General features: G+C 42.4%; 1 protein-coding gene across 1 annotated transcript in view; it reads left to right on the top strand.

The window, feature by feature from the left end:
* Positions 1 to 23,703, top strand: part of LOC119456758 (uncharacterized) — a 119,194-nt gene that overhangs the window by 75,659 nt on the left and 19,832 nt on the right. Inside the window, exons 28-35 of the mRNA XM_049669066.1 lie at positions 525 to 621; positions 4,412 to 4,464; positions 5,738 to 5,834; positions 7,500 to 7,616; positions 18,109 to 18,197; positions 20,668 to 20,813; positions 20,957 to 21,072; positions 21,155 to 21,293. Coding sequence (XP_049525023.1) covers positions 525 to 621; positions 4,412 to 4,464; positions 5,738 to 5,834; positions 7,500 to 7,616; positions 18,109 to 18,197; positions 20,668 to 20,813; positions 20,957 to 21,072; positions 21,155 to 21,293 — 854 coding nt within the window. The remainder of the gene's footprint in view (positions 1 to 524; positions 622 to 4,411; positions 4,465 to 5,737; positions 5,835 to 7,499; positions 7,617 to 18,108; positions 18,198 to 20,667; positions 20,814 to 20,956; positions 21,073 to 21,154; positions 21,294 to 23,703) is intronic.

Raw genomic sequence — 23,703 nt, 5'->3', positions numbered from 1 at the left:
TTGACCACCTGGGGTTCCTAAGTGTCTGCCCAAAGCACGGTACAGAAGCGTTTTTGCATTCCACCCCCATCAAAATTTGACTGTCAAGGCCGGTAATCGACCTTGCAACCTTGTTCTCAGCAGTGCAACACCATAGCGATTGGGCCACTGTGGCAGGTGCACTGCAGCTTCAAACATGTTGCATGCTTCCTTCTAAATGTAGGAGGTGAATGTGTTAAGGGAAGCTAACCACCATGGTCATCATGCTACCATTAGAATAGACAAGAACAAAAAAAAAAGTCATCGATGGAGACCAACATTCTTTATTTTTAGTGTGATGTAAGTACATGAATTAAATACAGTACGATGGTGCTAGCTTATGCCAGTGAGACGGTACCCTAATAGGGATCTGCTTCAATAATGATGTTTTCTCTTGACAGCAACATGGGAAGAATAAAATAAAACAGTTTCAAGGCATCTTAGTTTGGAATGATTTTCTGGCAATGTGTGCATGCTTGACTATCTCCCTTCATCATTTCTTGCAGCTACCTGACAAGGCACAGGAACTACTGGAAAAATCAAAATGTGCCGTATGAAACACTGTCACTTATCCTTCGTCCTTTGTACCGCACTTTCATAAAGGTACAGCATACTTTGATGCCAACAACTATGCATTATGAAGGAAATACAAATATTTAAAGAAAGTTTCATGTCTTAAGGACTGTAGAAGGAATTGCTCATCTGACAAGTAAATACAGCATTAAAGAAGTACTGACATGACATTTTTTACCTTTCATTTTTTTGCATTAAATGAAGTTCCTCGAAACAGCAGAAAAAATACTGGTAAGCCTCATAGCATCATCTTAAATAACAGTGTACTAATAGCTTTTCTACTAACCAGGTTTGGTTTTGTTTCCCTGTGGCTTTATGTCTCATGATGTTACGACGCAAAAGGTGGTCACGTGGGAGCAGAACATTGTGACGTTTTGGCACTTACTCTGGTTAGCTCGGTTTGCTATGCTGCTATGTCGAGCTGCACAATGAGTAGCAGCACAGTGGACAACCAAGTAGCATTAGATTTCTAGGAGTTGAATACAATGGGGAAAAGCAGAGTGGTGGTTTATTGCTCTCTTGTTTTTATCTCTGTAGCTTTAATGTGTGGTATGTGTTTTGACAGGTGGCAGCACTGAACTTTGAGGGGCAAAGGATGTTGCAACGGCATGTTTTTGTTGCTGGCCGCAAAACCTTACAGCTACCATCGGTCGAATGTGTTAATGTATTTAGTTCGTATTCAAACAGGCTTTCATGTCTTAAGACATACACATTTATTGCTTGTCTCGAGTCCAGCCTGGCTCCTGTGAACATGAGGTGTGGCTTTCTGTTACAACTACAGGTTCATTTGGTAGGAGACCTACACGAAATTTTGCTCCTTCTTGGATTATATACAGTAACTCCACATGGATGTAATGTTACAGGAACATGCAAAACATCATACTTCTTTTCGATTCACTGCAGTGTCATCACTTGGCTCACGTGGCATCTTTCTTCCTCAAGTGGTTCACAGTAGCTCATGTCTGGTGCAGACTTTTTAATCATTGAGCCATAATACTACTGAAATCAGTGACCAAGCACTAAACAACATTACTATCGCTGGAGCCCTCGCTCCTATCAGGCAAAAGCATCTAGTATCCGTATTGCGGTTTCTTTCCTCCTCGATACAAGCAGAGGAAGTTCGTTTTGGATACATGCAATGCGACCGACTTCGGAGTGAACTGCGAAGTGCCACAGGTGCACGGTTGGCACACATATTGGGCCTATTATTCTTCTTGTTCAGTAGAGGAGTACTACAGGCGAGTTGAGTCCATTCCCTCAAGCGCCGCTTTGCAATCCACCGGACACTAGACAACAGTATACAGAGCTTTAAATTTGTCCTACCAAGGCATGTCGCCAAAGGTAACTTTAACTCTGTTGTTTTTGAATTTTACGTGAACGATATCAGAATGGCACATGTCCCTATACTAAAAGAGGAGTGGGAAATTTGGAATGCGAAATGGCAGGTCATGCAAGGAGAGCTCCCCCTCTATGCGACGAACACTCTTGTTGAATGGGACAGAGAGCTATTCCTGATAGCTCATACTCTCCTCATATGATTGAGAATGCTCGACACTGAAGAGAGTAAAGACTTACTTGCAGAACATGATGGCTGAAGAGTGGCTTAATCGATTGTATCTCATGTCCATTCACCGGGTGTCAACTAGCGTCGACGAGGTTATCTCCGTGTTTATGGACAAGCCCCGGCGTATGAAAATTGTGGTGCAAAGCAAATATTTGAATCCGGGAAAGAATGCCGTCTTTTAAAAGAAAAAGGGACTGTATTAAAGCCAGTGCCACCATTACGGTCATACTGTTAAAAGCATGTAGGTAGGAGACGGCCTAGTGTAGTAGAATCATCATGCCGTCTTCTCAATGAATAATCTTATGCCCCCTAAATCTGCAAGCAATGATGCAAGCGACAGCCTTCAGCGACAGCCTTCATCTATGGCTGTCATTGCGTCCTGTTGCTGCATCTTTTGCAAATCTCTTGGGCATTTCGCATTTGTCTGGTGCGTTAAAAACACAGCTGTTAACAGAAAGACAAACCACTGCTGCACATGATTATTTAATCCATGTTTGATGCTCCTTTGTAAGTTTACTTGCCTATATATACATGTAATCAGCTAGATGCCATTTATATCATAATATACAAAAGCACTTCAAACATACAAGAGGAGGCAAGCATGAAGCATTTGTATATGACTATATTGAATGTAGCATTCCACTGTGAGGCGCGCAGAACAATATGCCATCCCAAACGCATGGTTTAAATTACGGGTTAGATGCATGTGAATGAACTTGAATTTCATTCAGAGGATTCTTGCTTTGTGTATGCGCTGTACTAGTATGTATCTGTAATATACCAGGTGTTCTTTTGTTAGACCGTACGGAATTTTAAAAATTGCGTGTGGAAGTTAACAAAATTTAGTCATTGAGCTGGATTACTCGGAGGCGGACATTACTCGCACGAGAAATCGAAATGGATATTCGACTAATTAATAATAAATGAACTAATTAGCTGTTCAATCAATTACTTTATACAACATATTGCAATTTACAAATTGCAGCTGATGAGTTCACAAATTGTAGCCACTTCGAACGAATTTTCAGGATGACACCTGTTTCAAAATGTTTATTCTCAAAATGTGTGACGAAATGCATAGCATTCCAGTTACTTTTATGCATCATTGCATAAAAATGTTGTTAGTTATAAAATTAAAGCTGAACAATAGTGCATTTTTATCGCAAGTTTCACGGTGCATATCTTAAAACCTGTGTGATACTTAGAATTTGTTCCAAGTGGATATGCCTTGCAAACTCACCGGCTACAATTCATGAATTGGATATATGTTGTTAAGTAATTAACAAGGTAATAGTGAGCTATCTTTAATTAGCCAATTATGCATTTCAATTTTTTCTCCTGCAAGTAATGTCCGCTGCTTTGAGTAATCCAGCTGAAGGACTACATGTATGCTATCTGCCATAGGCGGTTTCTTAGAATTCTGTATGGTCTAAAAAAAAAAAACATACCTATATATATATATAGATATATATATATGAAAAATCAGAAGCACAACTTGCGGTTATCTTAGGTTTGGGTAAATAAACCTAAGATAACCGCGAAGTTGTGCTTCTCATTTTTCTAAATACGCTTGACCCATTGAAAGATCCAGTTACTACTTACTATATATATATATATGTATATACATATATAGGGGAAAACACTTCGTTCGGACCGCTAGAGGCTTGGGCCCTCTCTGAAAAAGAATCCTGGCTACGTGCCCGTTAACATTCACATAAGGAAGATTTTGAGAGTACTTAATGTGACTACGGCGTTTGATTACAGGCAGCAAGCAGCCTGTAATCAATGAAAGATTTCTGGTGTGGTGTGTAATCTTTGGGAGATCTTTTTTTCTTCTATGCTATAGCTATTTTAAGTGCTAAAACAATATTGCATAGTCATTGCATGTGAGCTGTGGAATTCCCAAGGTAACGTTGCTGCAAAGGGGAACAAGGGTGCCACCAAAATAATAGTAGTAATAATAGTAGTAGCAGCAGTAGTAGTAGTAGTAGTAGTAGTAGTAGTAGTAGTAGTAACAATAATAATAATAAGAATAGAAACATTCCTAGAAGGTTTGGAATAATAAAAATAAAACTGGTCTGGGGGGGGGGGGGGGAATGTTGACATTTAGACGTGTTTCTGACACCAAGAAATGACTCGTCACAATTGTGCCTAGGAGGGAGCTTCTTTCTGATCATCTTTCATTGCATCACAGCATGTTAATTTTACATATCTAGGCACTTGGCTATGCTAACGTAGCTTTGGTTTTATTTATAGCCTGTAGACTTGCCCGATCAAGACAGGTACCAAAAGTATGGGCGACTATCTGGGTGAGCAGCCTTCACATCTCATTTTTTGTGTAAGCACAAAACAGACAAATTTAGTTTTCGTAGACAACATCAGTGCAGCTTGTGTATGGTGTGTAAGCATTCGTTGATGGCAGCATGCCCATGTCTGGGAACACATACGAGAATGTACTGGAGCCACAGGCACTGTAGCATATTGCAGGGGAAGCGAGCTACCGGTGATACATGCCACACTAAACATAATAAACGTTGAGAACAGGCAACTGGCCAGTATAGCCTGTTGTGGCAGATTTATCCCTAAATGTGCAAGACTGTTACAGCATAACGCTTGAGATTAGTTAAGGAAAGAAATATAGGAACTGGCTAAAAGCTATAGCTGACTTGAGACTAAGGTTAAGCAGCTGTGAAGAGTGTCGCTCTCGTGTTTTCACTGAATGCATGCTGCGGATCCTGCTTTCAGCTAGAACATGTACCTGAAAATGGGAGCGGTGCCAACATTGCATCCTATGCTGTGAAGGTGCCTTTAAAATCTGTACAGGACACTGGCCTAAGCCAGATACTGTGATCAGTTTAGAGAGTGCATGTTTGTATGTACTGTGCAAGTACAATGTACTTTATGTATGTTATTTTATGCGTCACCACTTTTATATCTAGTATAGCATGCTAGGTGAGCTGCCAGGTGAGATTTTCAAGCTTTTATTGAAGTGGCTCTCACTCGCGTTGACGTTAAGAGAAATTAGACCTACACTTGACCATATTGCACCTACTTTTTTCATTTAGTCAGCTTTACAATAAACCTTGTCTAATAATTTAATTGACTGGGTATGGAAGTTTAATGAAGGGTTGTGCATCTACTCCTTAGGGCTATGGTCTGAGGCTTTTTTAAGGCGAAGCTTTATATGTCTAGGTGAAATCGTATATGGCTAGGCGAAATCGCCTAGCCATATTGAATGCAGACTCGAGACATTGAACGCAGGCGACAACGACGGACTGTGGGCATACCGTCAGTGACATCATTTCTCTCCGTCGCAGCCGAATGTGTGTGTAACCTCATAATTGAGAAATACTTTAATGAACCCTCGGAATTAACCCAGTGATAAACACTGGGGCTGCACACTTCACTTTGCTGGTTAACCATCTTCAAAAAGTGAAAGAGCCGACAATTTTTTTTTTGTTGAATTTTGTGAAGCATGAGGTTTTTGGAGCTTTTGCAAGGTACTTCTGTTTTTATTAAAAGAAAATGGGAACCTTCATCTACTGAAAATGTCAGTGGATGGTTTTCTGTATTTTTGCTTAGGTTCTTTGAAGCTGCAAAGCCTAGTTTGATAGTTGCAGAGCCAGAACTGGTGAAGCAGGTACTCGTCAAGGACTTCAACTTGTTGCCGAACAGAATGGTGAGAGATGCACTGCTTTTTGGGTAACTGTTAATGTTAACTAGAACACATATTGAATCTGCTAAATAAACTTGCCTTGTCACTAGGTAACACTGTCATGAACGTCTATACTCAATATTTCTATATGCACTGCAGAAGACGTGCGTTCTTGTTCAAAGATGCATGTCTTTGGTAGGAGTAGAAGTTGATTGTCGATAAGTCTGCTCATACAAGGCACAATTGAAAACTTCCTACTGTGCTGAAACAGTAATAACCTAGGTAAAAAGTCGTGTTCGAACTTCCGTAACATCATGCTGTAGTGAAATGCCATAAGTACACGCTTTAATCTTTCTCATGGGGTGGCTAAAAGAGCTGTGAAGATATTTGGCATGTAGAGAGATTAAAAAAATTGAAGATGAGATTTGTAAACTTTCCAAGGCTGTAGGATAGTTAACATAGCCATAACTAAGTGCCAAATGTGAGCATCCAATGTAATGTAACATTGTAGTGTAATGCTCAAAGCGCACACTTTAAATCATTCTCATGGGCAGGTTAACCCCTTCCATGCCACACTATTATCCTGAGTCCTGACCAAATATGACCAAATTATTTTTAAGGACCCCAGTTGCCAGCATGTTTTACTTTCTCTGCCAGAATAAACTTGCTCCTGCTTGTGCTGCGCCACGGATTGTGTGCTGTGTGCTACCGGAAGCACGACAAAGCACTGAGATGGAAACCAGCTTGTCTATGGCATTGCTAGAAAATGTAAAGTACCATTCATAAGCTGAGCGCATTCTTGGCCATTTTTACCAGAAATGCGTGGACGGGCCCAGCTTATTCATGGCATGGAAGGGGTTAAAAGGGATATGAAACTAAGACGTGGAAGAAATTTAAAAGACTGAACATGATATATCCAAAATTTCAAGGTTGCGGGGTTATAGCATAGTAAATTGATTGCTCAAACGATCTAATTCAATAGTAAGTGATGCAGAGGTATATTCAGTTTGGTTTTCAGTCAGCAGTCATTCTCAGTAACCCTTTCACGAAGACAGCGCTTTGATGTCTTCAGTTTCAGTCACCGAAGTGTTGTCGACATGCCATCATTGTTGTCGGGTCATCATCAGGCTGTCCACACCATGTTATCGCCATTGTCATAGTCATACAGCACTCGTTGTTGGTGTTGTATCGCTGTTGTCACCATTGCCATTTTCATGCCGTTGCCATTGTCATGCCATTGCCTTTGTCATGGCGTTGCCTTTGTTATGATGGTTTGGACAGTAAATGACTTAAGGATGCCAAACATGTCTATGTCTGTGTATTTTTATATCATCCTGCAAAAATTATCACCCTTTTTTAGTTCCTTGCTTACAGTTGTAACTTTGTTTTGAATACCAGTAAATGTATTTTAGTTCTTAAATAAGTCTTGTAGCTTTAATTTTACCTTTTCTTAAAAATTTAAAAAAATGGTTAAAAATGAAATATTTGGTACCTTATTATATTTGAATCAATTTTCAAAATGTTAGTATTAAATTCGATTACAAAATTTTTCTTTGTGAATGCTTCTACAATTTAGGTATCAATAGTCTCAGTAACTGCAAAATGTTAACTAGGTATTGATAGCCAAGGCCTTCAGACAGTTGGATAAATCAAGTCTTTGTGCTAGTCCTCATTCTCTGCATTTCACAGGAAATTGACTTTGGGGATTCTGTAGTCAACAACATGATGGTCATGGCACACGTGGAACGCTGGAGAAAGATACGGCCGGCATGTAGCCCGGCATTCACGACCGGTAAGCTTCGAAAGGTGTGTCATCATTGTCATTGTTTCTCATTGAACAATTGTAGTCATGGGAGGAGAAGTTAATGTACATGAAGGTAACAAAAAGTGGCTTTAGGCCAATCAGTACGAAGAAGTCGGAAGCATTCATGGTAACATTTCATTCATTCAAATACAGTAAAAGCTCGATGATACGATCACGGCTAATACGAATTTCCGGATGATACGAATTTTTCTGTGGTCCCAGCCGAGCCCCATTACTTTGCAACGTGCTAGAGAACGGTTGTTACGAATCGATTTTCAGCCTGCGTCGGTTGATACGAATAAACGCCGCCCCACCGACAGGCCGCGAAAGAGAACAGCGCGCATTCACGCGCTTTCTCTCCTTCTCTTTTGGTGCGGAGGCGCGGCGCCGGACAGCGCGGACTCCGCGACTGGGCGCGAAGAGTTTGAAGCGGTGGCGCTTCAAGAAATAAATGCTTTTTACGTGCATGTGCCTGAGTGAGTTCACCTCTGACTCTTTAATTTAGCTACAGTCGAATCTCGTTAATTCGAACACGCTTATTTCGAACATACCGTACACCAACAATGCTCTTAGCAGCGCGCCAAATAACGTGGGGGCGCCTCCGACCGGCATTGCTCCGACACCGCCATAGAGCAAAAGCTCAGGAGAGACCCCTCAATGCCGCGCGCGAAGGAACGGAAAAAAAAAAGAAAAAAAAAGAACCCGCGGCGGAAATTTCCCTCTCTATCAAATTGCAAGGTCACCGTTTCTGCATCGCGCCGGAACAAGCGTGTACGTGCCGACTAGAGTGTTCTAGACAACCGTATTCTAGCACACACTAGTGCCGACGTCTCAGCCACGCAGATAAAATGGCAGTGAACCCTTCTCCTCTATTTTCTAGTCACATGTTGACCTTGCACGCTGCGGCAGCAGCGCAGAGGGAAGCAGCGGCGGAGGCACAGTAGGGCCAACGAAACTGCCACGCCCGCAAACGCTCGCTTCCCGATAACGGCAGAAAATGAAACTTCAGCTGCGCCAGCACGGCGGCGGGCGCGCACGCAGATGTGCGCACGGAGTCGAAGGTGAGAGAGCTACGAGGGAGTTGAGAGGGAGGGCGAGGGGAGCCACTGAAGCGGCGGAGTTGACGCGGCCAAATCCGCTTCCCTGCTGCCCTCCTCCCTCACCTTCGACGGTCTCCGCGCGCACCCGTGTGCCGGCGCCGCCCGCTCGCTCCCTGAAGCTTCGTTTTCTGTCGTTATCGGGAAGCGACCGTTAGCCGGTGTGGGCAGTTTCGTGGCCCGCGCTTGCTATGCGCTTGCGCGCCGCGATATTTCACGACTCGCACCGTTCGTGCATCGTGCTATGGTGCACGAATACTTCAAAAATACGTCCTTTTAATTCGAACAAATTTTCGGGCCCCTTCGAGTTCGAATTATCGAGCTTCGACAGTAATTTTAATTGTTTCGATGATACGAATTTCGGCTAATACGAATATTTTTCGTGACCCCGTGAGATTCGTATCATTGAGCTTTTACTGTAACTTTATTGAGTGCCCTGCGTGCCACGGATTTTTTTGGTATAATGTGCCATGAAAAAAAAGAAAAAAAAGGTGAGCACTTGGTATTTGCAGTGTTATTTGCTGTGATTTGCCGCTACCATGAGATGCTAAAACCTTGTTATTCCTTGTAATTAATTTTGTATTTTGGTCTGTTTATGTTCTCTTTCTTTTCCTTGTATATATTACCTTATCGATCTCATGCTGTTGCTTTGAGTTGTTAATTATCATAATTTTTTTTTCTCAGGAGGTCCCGATACAGTCTCACTGTGGGACCTCCTTCTGCGTACTAAATACCTGCAATATTATCAAACTTTTGAATAATAAATTCTGATTCTGATTCTGAAATTCTGTGTAAATTATGGTTTGTTATTGTTGCGCATTAGTGAATTACTAAAACTGAAAATATAAGAGAGATAAGGTTGATGTTGCCATTAGAGATATTAGTTTTTGGGGAGCTGAATGCTCCGAATGCTTTGACAGGAAGCAAGACAAAGATCAGGTAGTTTTCTTGTTCATCCATGGGCATCTCATGCATTTGTGTCTGCCGATTTATCTTGTGTAATTGTTTTACATTATGTCATAACTTACGTTTATTAATGCGATGGCAGTTATACGGACACTAAAATTGCGTTTACTCCGTTGCTGCCATGCTGCCCTGGTATTGATGGCACATGCACAGCCAACGCATGGAGGGTTAGAAGGTTTCCAGAGACATGAAGTGCGTTTGGCAGCAAATGGAATGAAGCCAAGTGGATGCACCATAATGCTTATTCGGCTATGCTGGAGCCAGGGCAGCATTATGGCTTCCGCTGCTGGTGTGAGCATTGTGCGCACACACATCAGCGTTCTTGCTGAGCAGCTGTGTGCATACCACACTGTGGTACATACACTGGTTTGAGCGGGCAGTAAATATCAAGCTATATATATATATATATATATATATATATATCATCCTTTCATTGGGCGCCGACAAACACCGACAATTTTCTGTCTGTATTATCTCGTGCACTATTGAGGTGCGACACCTGTAACACCACTGTCAGCGTTCTTCGTTGCACCAGTATTGTGATATGCCTGGTATCTGCCAGGGCACTGTTTCTGCTGCGCATCAGCGGTTGCCTCACTTGCTGCGTTGCGCCATGTCGCTTCCTCTTATTATTAGACCACTGTGCGAGGAGCTCGAGTGCAATGCCAAACCTTGCTGTTACTTTCAATGCTCTGCCTTCAAGCAAAACTGCCAAGTTGTTGAAAGTTATTTTTATGTGCAGTAGTCCCCCACCGCAGAATTTTTAGCAGGGTGGTACTATAGCATACATCAACAGGCACTACAAAAATTGTAATTTTCACAAAGGTACATGTTACAAGGTTATCCATTAAAATCTTGGGAACTATTCATATACTAAAACGAGCATTTGCTATACAAGGAGCATACAAAACCATTATAACAACCAAGTATAGGTCTGTGTGGTGAAGTGGTGCGTGATGCTTCAATGGCGACCATGAAGGGGGGGCAAAACCATGCATCAAGGTGCGTGCACTGTCTACAACAAGGATGTTGTGTCGTTGCTTGTGTGATCGTGGCATGAAAAAAAAAAAACATCACAAAGAAAACAGTTAATTGAGAAGCGCTACAGAAGAGTACACAGCGAACCCGCAAATAATGCGTGGCTCAAGCAGCCTACAGAAAGAGAAGGGGCCGCATCGGCAGAGCCGCACAGAGCTGAGAAGTGGAGCAACGAGACGCGTTGGCTTGGGTCGTATGTCATTGTTCAGGAGGCCAAGCACTGTCAGAGGGACCCGGTCGAGTGCCGACACACAAGCGTACCTCAAAATGACATGTCTTCCGCTCCCATCACTCAGCCGATGAACAAGAGTCTGCGAGAGCTCACCTGCTGTCTCTTCTCATGAAAATCATCAAGGGACGCACCACGCCAGCCAAACTGTGAGCTCGTTGTGATACTCGATCAGAACGCTTTGTAGTCACACTTGGATATATTTCTCGCTTGCCCCCATGCCCTATGTCTTTGTATTTGCACTCTTTATGGTTGAATGTGTGTTTGTGTGCCGTGCTTGTTGCCATTCCTTTGTTGCTGCCCTCGGAGGCATCTCTGACTCTTACAATTAAGCCTGCTCCCTGAACCAAATCATAACCGCTGAGCCCATGGACAGAGGTTTTTTGTTTTGATATGTATGGCATGGTAATTTAGAAACCATTGACAATAATAAAGACAGACCATTAAAGGGACCCTGAAACGATTTTGATTATTGTGTACAAGCATGGTGGCGATAGGGTGGGTCCTTCTGATCATTAAGAGACAGATTTAAGCTCAGTTTTCAGCCACTCCTTTCCATGCTACATAGCGTGATGTCACTTGGGTGAGCAATCCGATTGGCTACCCACGCAACATCATCTGGAATGCTATAAACTTGTCGCTTAATGAAGTTTATTTTTATTAGCATATGTATGCATAGAAATTTGCCTGCCCTGAAATATAAATTTGCAAATGTAATAAGTGTACATGTTTTTCAAACCAATCGTCTACTTCCGCCTGAGATTGCGGTACGTCTGTTGCAGTTGTCACAACGGCAGCCAATGCGACTTGGAGGGATCCTCAATCAAAGTTGGAGCAGTCATGTGTTCTTTGGTGGCAGGAACAAGAATGGCTCCAGCTCTGTATTAAAGGGACACTAAAGCAAAACAATAAATCAACTTCGACTGATAAAGTATTCTTCGGAAACTCTGCTGTCGTTAATTACACTGCAATAGGTCAGTTATTAGAAGAGAAAATGTAGCTCAAAGAAATTTTTTTTAATTTCGCACGGAAACTCCCAAGTTAGCACTTCAGTGTGACGTCATGACTTCTAAAGTAATTTTTCATATTTGGGCCATGTTGGCTCAGTAAAAGTTTGCAAAACTTGCCATATTCAGTCTTGGGCACCTTTAGAACACTATGTAATCAATCTTTACTGCTAAAGAATTAACTGAGACATAGAAGGCACTCTCAAAATCCATGACGTCACGGTGAGCTGGTGCGGGAACTTCAATGTAGTGTCACCACTCGCCATTGTGTTTTTTGTTTTTTTCTGGCTTGCCAAGTGGCTTCTCGTAGTAAGAGTGGCGTTTTCGTTATTGTGGAAGGGTAATCTACTGAAACAGAAGAAATCATTTTTCCCTTTGTGTCCCTTTAAGCTCATCTTGCACTGCAGGTGTGTGCAGGAAGTAAACTACAGCGACTGGCATGCTGTAGAGTATGCGAGCGCTGCACGTCAATGTCAACATCAACCTCCTTGATCAACACAACCATCAATTGCAGTTTTCAAAAGAAAGGCCCTTTTAGCGGCTACCACAGGTTCTGCATTTGTCAGAAAACCAACTTTAGTGCGTAATTTGCCTAGAATAGTAGCAGATAAATAACCTAGCAAGCTGCGATCTGGAAAAAAAGAGTGGTGAAGGCAATTGCACGTGCCTTAATTACAACTTGTCAAAATATCCACCAGAAAGCCACCATCTTGAGTTAGACCATAGTGCAGTTGTGCCATCTCTGCATCCCACTCAAGAAGTTTCGGTTTAATGTTTGTTACTTTCTTTTTCTTCCTAATTTTTATTTTAAATTCTAGAGTAGAGGAATCGCAAAAGTAACCCTAAAGTGTTTTGGAAGTACTTAAAACAATGTGGTTCAGATTCCTTCGGAATACAGGAGTTAAATTATAATGGTAAGAGAATTACGGAAGACATGGATAAAGCTGCGTGCCTAAACAACTTTTTTAATTCGGTATTCTTACCCAACCACACCTGTCATACTCATCCACCTATAATGAAAATTTTGCCTATGCAACCTGTTGAACTTAGTGTTAATGGAATTGAAAAACTATTGAAGGATATTGATGACCAACAATCGATGGGACCCGACAGTGACACTCGCTAATGTCGGTTTCTACCTCAGTGGGACAGGGCGCATCTGGTTTGACACTCACGAAATGGAGCTGGCCAGCTGGGATCTATGTAAGCAGAAGCTTCATGACCTATTTGGCAAACCAATTGGCCGCCAGAGCGCCGCTTCGAAAGATCTCTCCTGTCGCGCCCAATCTTCCACGGAGTCGTACGTGTCGTACATCTTTGACGTTATCGCCCTTTGCCGCCGAGTTGATGCCACCATGACCGAGGCGGACAAAGTAAGTCACGTCCTGAAAGGCATTGCTGATGATGCTTTCAACTTGCTGGTCTTTAAGGTCTGCTCGACCGTTGAAGACATTATCAAGGAATGCCGGCGTGTTGAAGCACTGAAAAGTCGCCGCATCACCCAACAATTCATGCGGCTTCTAAACACGGCCGCTGCATTGTCCTGCATGGACGTTCAGCCACCCAATCAGCAACCGACCACCGATAGCCTTGTCCGCATCGTGCATCGTGAAATTCAGGCGGCGTCGCCACCTTCCTATTTCACACGCCCTTCCGACGATTACCGACCGACTGTCTCTTTAATTCAAGCCGTCGTGAGGGAAGAGCTGGCTAACGCAGGACTCCAGCCTGTTGTATCCCTGCCTCACCCTTGGGTCAGTTCTGTTCTTCCGCCTTACAGAAATATAGCAACATTGCGCCGCTATCGTGATCCGGCCCAGTGGAGAACCCAGGACGATAAGCCCATATGTTTTCATTGCCACGGCGTTGGACATATTTCCCGTCACTGCCGGTATGGCCAACCTTCCTCCTCTCGCTCATCTTTGACATTCGCCGTGACGACAATCGACTCCTGCAGTTTCTCACTCGTAACGACTCACCGCTCCGAGGCGCTCCTGTACCAACGCGCAGCTCCAGCCATTCACTTTCTCCGCACGATCTTCGTTCCTGGTCCCCTCTGCCCCGCCACTATTCATTGCCGCACCCCTCTGGCCGCTCTTCCCAGGAAAGCTGAGCAATGCAGCTCCCGGAGGTGACGCTGCATTGGACCCACGACCTGCAAAGCCTCTTTTAACCTTGCCCCTGCATGAGAACCAACTTGCCGTAGAAGTGGATGGCCTACCTGCTACTGCCCTTATCGACACCGGTGCACACACTTGTATCATGAGCTCTGATCTCCGTGAACACTTACACAAAGTGCTAACACTTCCAGAGTCACGCGCTGTGCGATTCGCTGACTGCGGAACTCCGGCCGTGCTTGGAATGTGCACCGCACGCGTGAGCATCGCTGGCCGCCACACTTCCGTGTTGTTTCATGTTCTTCGCCACTGCCCTCATGACATAACCCTTGAACTTGATTTCTTGACTGGCCGCTCCGCTGTAATTGACTGCTCGGCCGGTGTCGTTGAACTTGACTTCCCCGCTTCACTAGACGCTCCTGACGTAGTCCAGAGCCAGCTCTCTTGTGCCGAGTTTGTTCGTTTGCCGCCCCAAGCACTCACCTGTATTGTCGCTGTACCTTGCCCCAGTGTACCGATGGTGACTATGTGGATACTCCGTCTACCAGTGTCCTTTTGTCGCACAACATTTTCTTTCCCCACAGTGTTGTGACTGTCGCGACCGTGACAATATATAAAGAAATAATAAATCACTTAAATGAGCATAAGGTACTAATTAACAAGCACCATGGATTTCGTAGGGGACTGTCTTGCACAACACAACTAGTTGAGTTTTGTCAAGACATAATATCATGTGTAGATGCAGGAGGACAGGTAGACGGTGTGTTCCTGGATTTTCAGAAAGCTTTTGACACGGTATCATATTCACTCTTATTGTTTAAGTTTAATACCCTAAATATTGATGCAACTGTTTTTAAATGGATTGAATGTTACCTTTCCCAAAGAAGGCAATGTGTAATACTGAATGGAAAATGCTCCGAATATGCAGATGTTACGTCAGAAGTCTCACAGGGCTCTGTTCTGGGCCCGCTATTAAATTTTAATTTATATTCATGATATTTCTGCCGGAATTTCATCTTCTAGACGGTTGTTTGCGGATGACTGTGTTGTGTACAAAAAATTGCCCATCACAATGATACAATTGAACTTCAGAACGACTTATCACTTATTCATGACTGGTGTACTAAATAGAAAATTAATTTGAACATGACAAAGTGTATACATCTCTAATTTGCTAAAAAGAAGAAACCAATTCAGTCACAGTACCATCTGAACAGTGTACTATGGAAGCAAGGTAGTACGTATAAGTATCTAGGTGTGCTACTGTCGTCTGAATGCTCGTGGAAACCTCACGTAGACATTATCATAGCCAAAGCTGGTAAAGCTTTGAATGTCATTCAGAGAAACCTGCAATGGTCACATGCAAATTTAAAACGTATGGCATATGCTACTTGTGTTCGACCAAGCTGCGTTGTGTGGGACCCCCCCCCCCCCCCTTTTGCCGCTCTAGAACAAATACAATACCGTGCTGCCAGGTTCGTCTTGGGGTGGTACGGAAGGAGGAAGAGCAGCGCTGCAGTGAAGGCTGAGCTAGGATGGGAATCTCTTTCTGCCTGCCGCAATAAACAGATTAAAATTTATATATTCGATTTACCATAATAAAACTGGAATTAATAGGGAAATTCACCTACAGAAACCTCATTACATTTCAAAGCGTACTGATCATAGCTGCAAAATCTTGGAGTACCCTGCCAAGACCCACATGTATGCCAACTCATTTTTTGTTCGAACAATTAAAGAGTGGAATAGGCTGATTGAAAAGCAAGTGCATTGTGTGAATGAAGATGTATTTTATTCCATGTTGTCACCCCCCTGCTGTAACGCCTTTGGGCGCTGCGGGGTAATTGATGAATAAAGAATAAAGAATAAACTGTATAAATAGCCTATTTCACATATTCACAAGTTAGCAGCTGCTTTAGCCTAACTGTGGCAACTCTTGTTTTTACCACTGATGGCTAGAAAGAAGCCTTATGAGCGTAATATAGAGACAATCATAAGTGTATGTGTATATTTACATGTTATCAGGCTGTTATCAAGCCCAAATAGCACCATAAACAGCTATTTTGTAGTTTGTAGATTGGATATACCAGATGTTTCTGCAAAGACATTAAGCAATTTTTAAAAATCGCCTGTGGCAGATAGCGCAATTCTAGTCCTTGAGCTGGTCCACTTGAAGAGGTATGCATTACTCACCAGAGAAATCGAAATGCATCATCAACTAATTAACAAAAAATAAATTATTTTTGAATTAATAAATATATGGTATATATTGCAATTAGCAAATTGTACCCAGTAAGCTTGGAAGGCATATCCACTTGGAGCAAATACTAACAATGGGACTGGTTGTGATATATGTGCAGTCAAACTTGAGGTAAAAATGCGCTATTGCTCCACTTTTTTAAGAAAACGTCATTTTATGCATTGAAGCACAAATGTAACTGGGACGCCCATGCATTTCGTAACTTTGGGGTTCTAAGTGGATACGCCTTGCAAGCTCACTGGCTACAATTCGTAAATTGCAATATGTGCCATAAAGTAATTCATTAAAAAGTTCATTATTGATTTGTTTTGTTAATTTGTCGTATATGCATTTAGATTTCTCGTGCAAGTAACGTCGGCATGTTTGAGAAATCCAGCTCTAGGATTAAAAATGTGCAATCTGCCACAGGTGATTTTTTAAAAAATTGGTTAAAGTCATTGCAGAAACACCTGGTATGCTCGCAGCAATGCAACGAATGCTTGGCGTGGTTTGCCTCTTTTTTTCTTTATGTAGTGCAAGGCAGTGAATTTTGCACGTCATGTCGCCGCATCGCCATCTGCCGTGCGAAGTTCGACGTGAAGGTTTGCTCCTTGTAAACCAGCCTTCAAGGGGCCTTGAAACACTTTTCTATCTATAATGATAGAATGGCCTCACTGTTAAAGCATATATATCATTTGATGAACATCATGGCGCAAAAAGTTTTCGAATCCTTCAACTATAAGTGGAGTTATCGACGGATACCTGGCTTTCTCTCTCTTTTCGTCTCTGCTTGCACATTTGCAGCTACACAGCAAAGAAGCCATGAGGGCAAATCTCCTGCCAAAAGATGAGTGTTGTGGCAGCAAAGGGGTTCGTCCTGGCACCCCATGGCGGCCACGGTAGACCATGTTATGCAACACGCCCCTGTCATCTGAGAGGTCACGCGCAGCAAACACAGCTACGCACAGTGTAAAGATGAAATAATTTTAGTCTTTTTGAGATCACAGACTTATATATACTTTTCATTTGTTTAGCTAAAAATTTGCGATATATTACTGAGAATGTTTTCGTGATCACGAAATCAGCCAATGGTGTTGGTGACCAAATGCTTTCGATGACAACATTGCCGATGCATGAGCAAGCGACTGTTTACTGCTTTTGAAAGGAGATTCTAAATTCCCTGCTGCATACAGTACAGTAATATTTGTCTCACATGTTAACAGGAGCCTCGTTAACAGATTGGCAAGGTTTTTTTACTATGTTCAAAAAGTGTTTCAGGGCTCCTTTAACGAGAAAAACTGCGTATGAAAGGGACGCGGGAACATACTTGATTCAGATCAACTGAAATTAGACAACACTTGCATCACCGCGTGAAGGACGCAGGACTAGTGATGGCCACATAGTGTAAATGTTGAGGGGGAATGTCACGGCTTGAGAGGAGGGTAACGTTTAACCATTTGTACCTGTTTTATTATAGCAAGATGACACAAAACTCTGGTGAGAAAGCATTCCCTGAGAGATACTGTCTATGTCTAGGCATACGACAAAAACCATTTCAGAGACCCTTTAAAAATGAAAAAAAAAGAAGAAAAGAAAATTCTGAAAGGGGGATGAAAGTGAATAGTTCTAGCATTGTTGTTAGTACTCTCAGTTTCTGCCCAAAATGCACACCGGTTGCATTACTTTTTGCCCTCACTAAGATTTTGACGTAGATGTGTTTAAAAGCTCATTATCATTTCAATATTTCTTGGTTTGAAAGGAATATGTGCTCTGAAAGTGAGTAACCACTTATTTTGTGCAGATGCATCATTTAATCGAGGGGTGCGTAAAGGTTACCTGCAACCACCTGGAAGCTGCTGCAGAAAATAGCAAGGATGCTGACATGAAGCAGTGAGTACATAATTGCCTGCATTCATTGCATTAACTCTTTGTACACTGAAACCATGAGGTTGGCATCTAGATATGATGGTACACCAAAGGCTAGCATAAAGTCAAGCTATAGCAATAAAATGTGCTGCAATTCATCTAGACTGTCACTTAGCTTTTATAAGTAAGAAGATTATGTAAACAGGGCTGCCACATTGTAACATTGAGGTGTCAGCTACTAATGGTATATCAAGTCCCACTTATAAATTATTTATGCTCTATAGTCGACTAATGGTAATGAAAAGAGTTGGACTGCAGTTGGACTCAAAAGGAAGTGGAGTTTCTTAAATATTTCGCATTTTCTTACACCTGAACCCACCAATGCTACTTTCTCGAGCTGTGCTGTTGGTGTTATTTGTGAGAATGCGCTGCCCTCGCGGTGTAATGCTCCAGACTGAGATAATCTACCGATTCTATTGCGATTCTTTTCACCTTTGTGTTTCATCAGTGATCTGGGTGGCACTACATCTACATTATCACTGGGTTGGGCCGGTTGTGAGCGATTGATAAAAAGAAATGTAATGGAGTGAAAAGGATTGCTACATTATAATAGTCATGGTTTGCTGGAGAGCAGTGGCACCCGGCAGGGCATGGCTTCCAAGATTGCCAGCTCAGTGTGGTCACTTCCATACCTGCCAACTCTGGTAAAATTTTTGTAATCTTTACAATGCTGGGCTCGTTCTAAGATATTACAAATGTTGCGTCAAGTTTTAGGAGAAATAGATTCTTTTTGCGGCAATCCACCGGCTGTGATCTATTCTCAGTAAATACATAAATAAGTTAGTTAAAGGTGCCAGACTGGAATGTTGCACGCGTCTAATTCTTGTGATGCTGCTCGTTTTCATTTTTTTCCCCTTGTCAGCATGAGTGACTGACTTTCAGTCTAAGGATGGGGCAGCGCAATATTGAAAGAAACTGCACACAAGAAAGAAATTGTGATAGCACTTGTGCCGACCTGTTGTGGCAACGCAAACGCCATATACTGTATTTGCACAATTATACCGTGCCCACGATTGTAACGCACAGTTATATTGCCACCCAAATATTAAAAAAAAATAACTTGGTACCGATTCTACCGCGTTCATCAAGTAACGAAACCTGAGTCGACGCATATCATGTTGAAACAACTTTATGGAACATGCGAAGGCACACAGACATGCACACAGCTGAATCTTACCGACTAGTCGCTATCGAAGTCCGACGAAACCTCCTTTTTGCTGTCTACCAACCACAGAAAAGTCATTCTCAGTTCCATATAATGCATTAGAAATGCCACACTTAACAGCAAACCAGAACATCGTGACCGCAAACCAAGGCATAAAAGAACAATGTCCGTTCGATGGTAGTGTGGCTAGCTACCTTGCATTGAGCTTTTTGTTTTTGTAAGAATCAGTGTCGTTTTTCATTTCGAGTAGAGTTGGTTACGATTGTAACGCGCATGCAAATTTTAACGCACTTTTTTTAATAAAAAGGTGCGCGTTAGAGTTGTGCAAATACGGTATTACAAGAGGGATACTTGCTTCGAAGAACTTTATTCAGAGAAGTTTCTGAAGCATGTGAAATCGTCAACAGCAACGTCACTGCAAAAGTAATTGGGATAAAAAAACACTGTGTTGCTCTGTACTCTCTGCTTTTCAAGTTTGCTGCTGCTTTGCATGCTTTGTATAAAGGTAAATAATCATAAATAAATTTTGCATGTATTTCACGAACTGTGTGTGCTCTGGGCAAACATTCAATTTTTAAAAATGGGTGCTATGTAACCCCCCCCCCCCCCCCTTTTCTCATACACACAGGAGTTTTACAAATTTGAATGTTCACAAGTAGGCAGGTATGTAACTTCTGCTGTTCACTTTTGAGTGCTCTTAATTCTTCATATTCAGCTGGTTGAAATTGAGCGATCAGAATGCATGACTATTCTCATTGCCACAATTAGCCCTGAGACAGGGTGCCTTGCGATGCTCTTTTTTTTTTTTAGTTGGACCAGTTTCGAGATACTGCAGGGTTTCGGTCACATGATGTCTGCCACTTCCTTCATATTTGGGCATGTTCTGCGGTGGCCTTGCGACTGAGTGACTGTGGAAGCTGTTTGTAAGAGTCTGTTCCCGGCACTAAGACTGCATTGAAAAGCGAATAAGCATTGGGCATGGATGCTCTGCTTCTGGCTTAGACTAAGGCAAAATTTGAGTCTAGCACTTCCAATGCGAGCGATTTGAACGACAAAGCAAATATATCATTCACTTGTACTGCTAGCTTTTAATAGGCAGAATTTTTAAGACATATGCTGTAATCTTCATATTGCAGTCTAGGGCCACAAGGTCACCATGCCAGCACATGTTCCACCTGGCAGAGGGTGGTGTGTTCCTTCCCATGTGTACACAAGTTGCAATTACATTTTTAAGTTGTTTTCCTGTTCTCTTTTTCCTTTATGCAACAGAGTCTATAGCCACTATGCCTTGGACGTTATAGCTCGTTGTGCATTTGGCACCATAGTGGATTCTCACACCGACACGGCCAATCAGTTTGTCATGGCAGCCCAGAACGCTTTGGGGATGGGTTTTTCACCCCTGCAGATCTTGTCAAGTGAGGCTTCTTCATGGATACTACTTACTAGTAGTACTAGTAGTCGTAGTCCTCGTGAGACTAACTCGGTTTAATTTAGTACACCTTTCCACATGTTGAATAAGATTTCGTGTGATATTTCATTGCTCCAAACTTCCTTTCAGTGTTGTTCCCTGGTCTTCTGAAGACCCTCAGAATTAAGGAAAAAACTGCTGCACCATTCATGTATTTCAAGAGACTGTTTCAGCAAATCATGGATGAAAGGAAACAGAAGAACAAGGTTTGCTTCTTCAAGTGCAGTTCAGTGCAGATGTGCCTGTGAGAGTTGATCCCTCTTATTGATGACTCTTTCTACATTCTAGCGTACTGAAGACTTTCTGCAGCTCATGATAGATGCTAAGGAAGGCCACTTCACTGCAACAACCGAAAATTCAACTGATGTGGAAAGCCAGCTGTTCAACATGGGATCAGAAGTAAAAGGAGAAGTAAAGATACTAAATGGTGCGTGGAAATTTTTTTAGAGGAAATCAGATATTTTCACAGTACAGTTATGATGAAGCAGAAGCACTTCCGAGAGTAATTAATAAAAATATTGAACTTTTTACCGGGCGAACTTGTGCCCGTGAGCTAGAGCAACTCATAAGTATCAACGATAATGGGGAGTGAGATAGGAATTTGTCCAATCTGATCTTACGGGCATTTCGGTGCCTGTGTTGTTTTACGTTTTGTCTGTTACCACTTTTCACAGAATTGTGACTGTAATCTGTTATCATTTGGCGCAAGATGTACTTGCAATATCTTCAATTTTTTAATATTGTTGCCAATTCTGCAGTGGAAGAGACATATAATGAGATTGCACAAGTATGTGGGTCCCCAAAGCTCTCAAGCAGCTACCTCTTAGCTGCCCTTAGTAAATTTCTGTTTTTGAAGTGAAAGCTTCATTACGCTACCTCGGGCAGCCGTCGGCGACTCAACAGTTTTCACCTTGAGAGCTACAGGTCAAACCACAAGAGAGCATTAAGGCGCGTTTATAGTCCGACGTTATCGGTGTGTGTGTGTGCGCGCATGCGTCTATGCGTGTGTGTGCGTGCGTGTGTGCGGGCGAGTGTCATCAGACGCCTGGCACGTCGGAGTGCATTGGCCGCGCATCCGGTTACGTTGGCGGCGCCAGTAGGTCGAACCATCGGTCGAATTATAGCCACTGTTCTCGCCAATCTGACATAACGTGTGTGCGTTCACGCTACGTCGGACTATATTTAGGCCTTTACGGAGCCTTGAAAGGAGACATTGCCGCCATTGCCCGAGTAGAGTTGGGCCCGGCTGCGAGTTGCAACCAAGTCTCACTACTTTACTGATCACCGCAGTGTCTTCATAGGCATAAAAAATGATGAATAAACACTGTTTTCATTGCAAACATGTCTGTATATCATTGTGAAACCACACCTCGGCCACAGCTCGACAATGGGCCTAGCCAAGGCAGTGAAGCTTTCGCTATCAACCAGGGTTAGCCAAAGCTAAACCACACCAATTTTGATATTGTAATGCACCAGTTGTAGTGCTGAAACAACATCCTAATTATTCCTGCCATACATATTTTAACACTTATAACCAACCTTTTAGGCAGCTTATGTTAGGCAGCCTAATTATTGGGAAGGTATTATGATCGTCATGTGCTTTATACTTTGATGATGCATATAAGGAGGAACAGTGTCATACAGAAACTGAAAATATAGTTTTTTTTTCTTTGGATGTGCACATCTGCTATAAAATATTTTTTATTGCTTAATAAATTTCTCAGGTTCTGTCAAAAATGTTGTATTTCTTGGTGCCATAGAGTTGAGCTGCAGAGTTTTCCCGCAGTAAATTTATTAGATAAAAGAAATAAGGAATGCCTTCATTGAAGGCATCAGTGACATGAACAATTAGGAGTGGACGTGTGCGTGAGCAATTAGGAAGTGGACCTTTACTGCAGTATTGGCATTTCTTTTGGCATATTGTTGGTGCAGCAATTAGGCGAAACAACATTGGCACATTTTTTACTCTTATGTGCTTATCAGATATCTTGTGCATTTTGAATATAACTGTAGTAAGTTAAAAGCTAATAAGGTAGTGGAAAAGACTCCTCAGAGGCAGTTTAAGAGACCTTATGTAATATTTAGCAAATGAGATTCTTGCAGCTTATTTTACCTGATCGAAATGGTGGGTCTTGTTGTACATACAGAAATAAAGGCATGGTTGCACAATCTGATTACTGTAATATCCCGAGTCATCGCCCTCCCACCCCCCTTAATAAGGCAAAATATGGATTATGTCAAAACCACTGAGTCATCGCCATTCCTAGAGACCATAACTGCAGGCCTCACAAATTAGTGATGCAGAACTATCAATAGTTCAGTCACTATCGAACTATTGATAGTAAAAAAAAAACTATCGATAGTAATTTCGATAGTACTATTAATTGTACTGTCAATGGTGCTATCGCTAGTATGAAATCAAACGCGCAAACTCATTGCAGCATAAACTTGGTTCCCCGAGTGCGTGGTATATGGTGGTGGTGGTAACTATGACAGGACTCTTCATTATCACAGTGTACCCATCATGAGCTCTGAAAATGTACCCTACATACAGTTGCAGGATAAAGTGTTAGTGTCGCAAATATCCTTGCTCTGCTGGCAACAGCGACCCGAGACGCACTGTTTGGCGCGCTAATGGTTTGACAGTACCTGGAGTTACATTGACAGGAAAGGAAGAGCAACCCTTTAGAATTCGGGAAGTTTTGGCAATGCTCCACAACGCCATCCTCTGAAGTGGCTAAGAAGCACTTGTGCATTCCAGCAACGTTGGTACCCGCAAAACGCATATTCTCAGTGGCTGGACAGATCATTTTAGATAAGAGGAGCAGGCTGAAGGG

This window comes from Dermacentor silvarum, chromosome 6 (genome assembly GCF_013339745.2).
Source record: "Dermacentor silvarum isolate Dsil-2018 chromosome 6, BIME_Dsil_1.4, whole genome shotgun sequence".
NCBI lineage: Eukaryota > Metazoa > Arthropoda > Arachnida > Ixodida > Ixodidae > Dermacentor > Dermacentor silvarum.
Note: the sequence above shows the minus strand (reverse complement) of the source record. Positions and strands in the feature narration are given on the sequence as shown.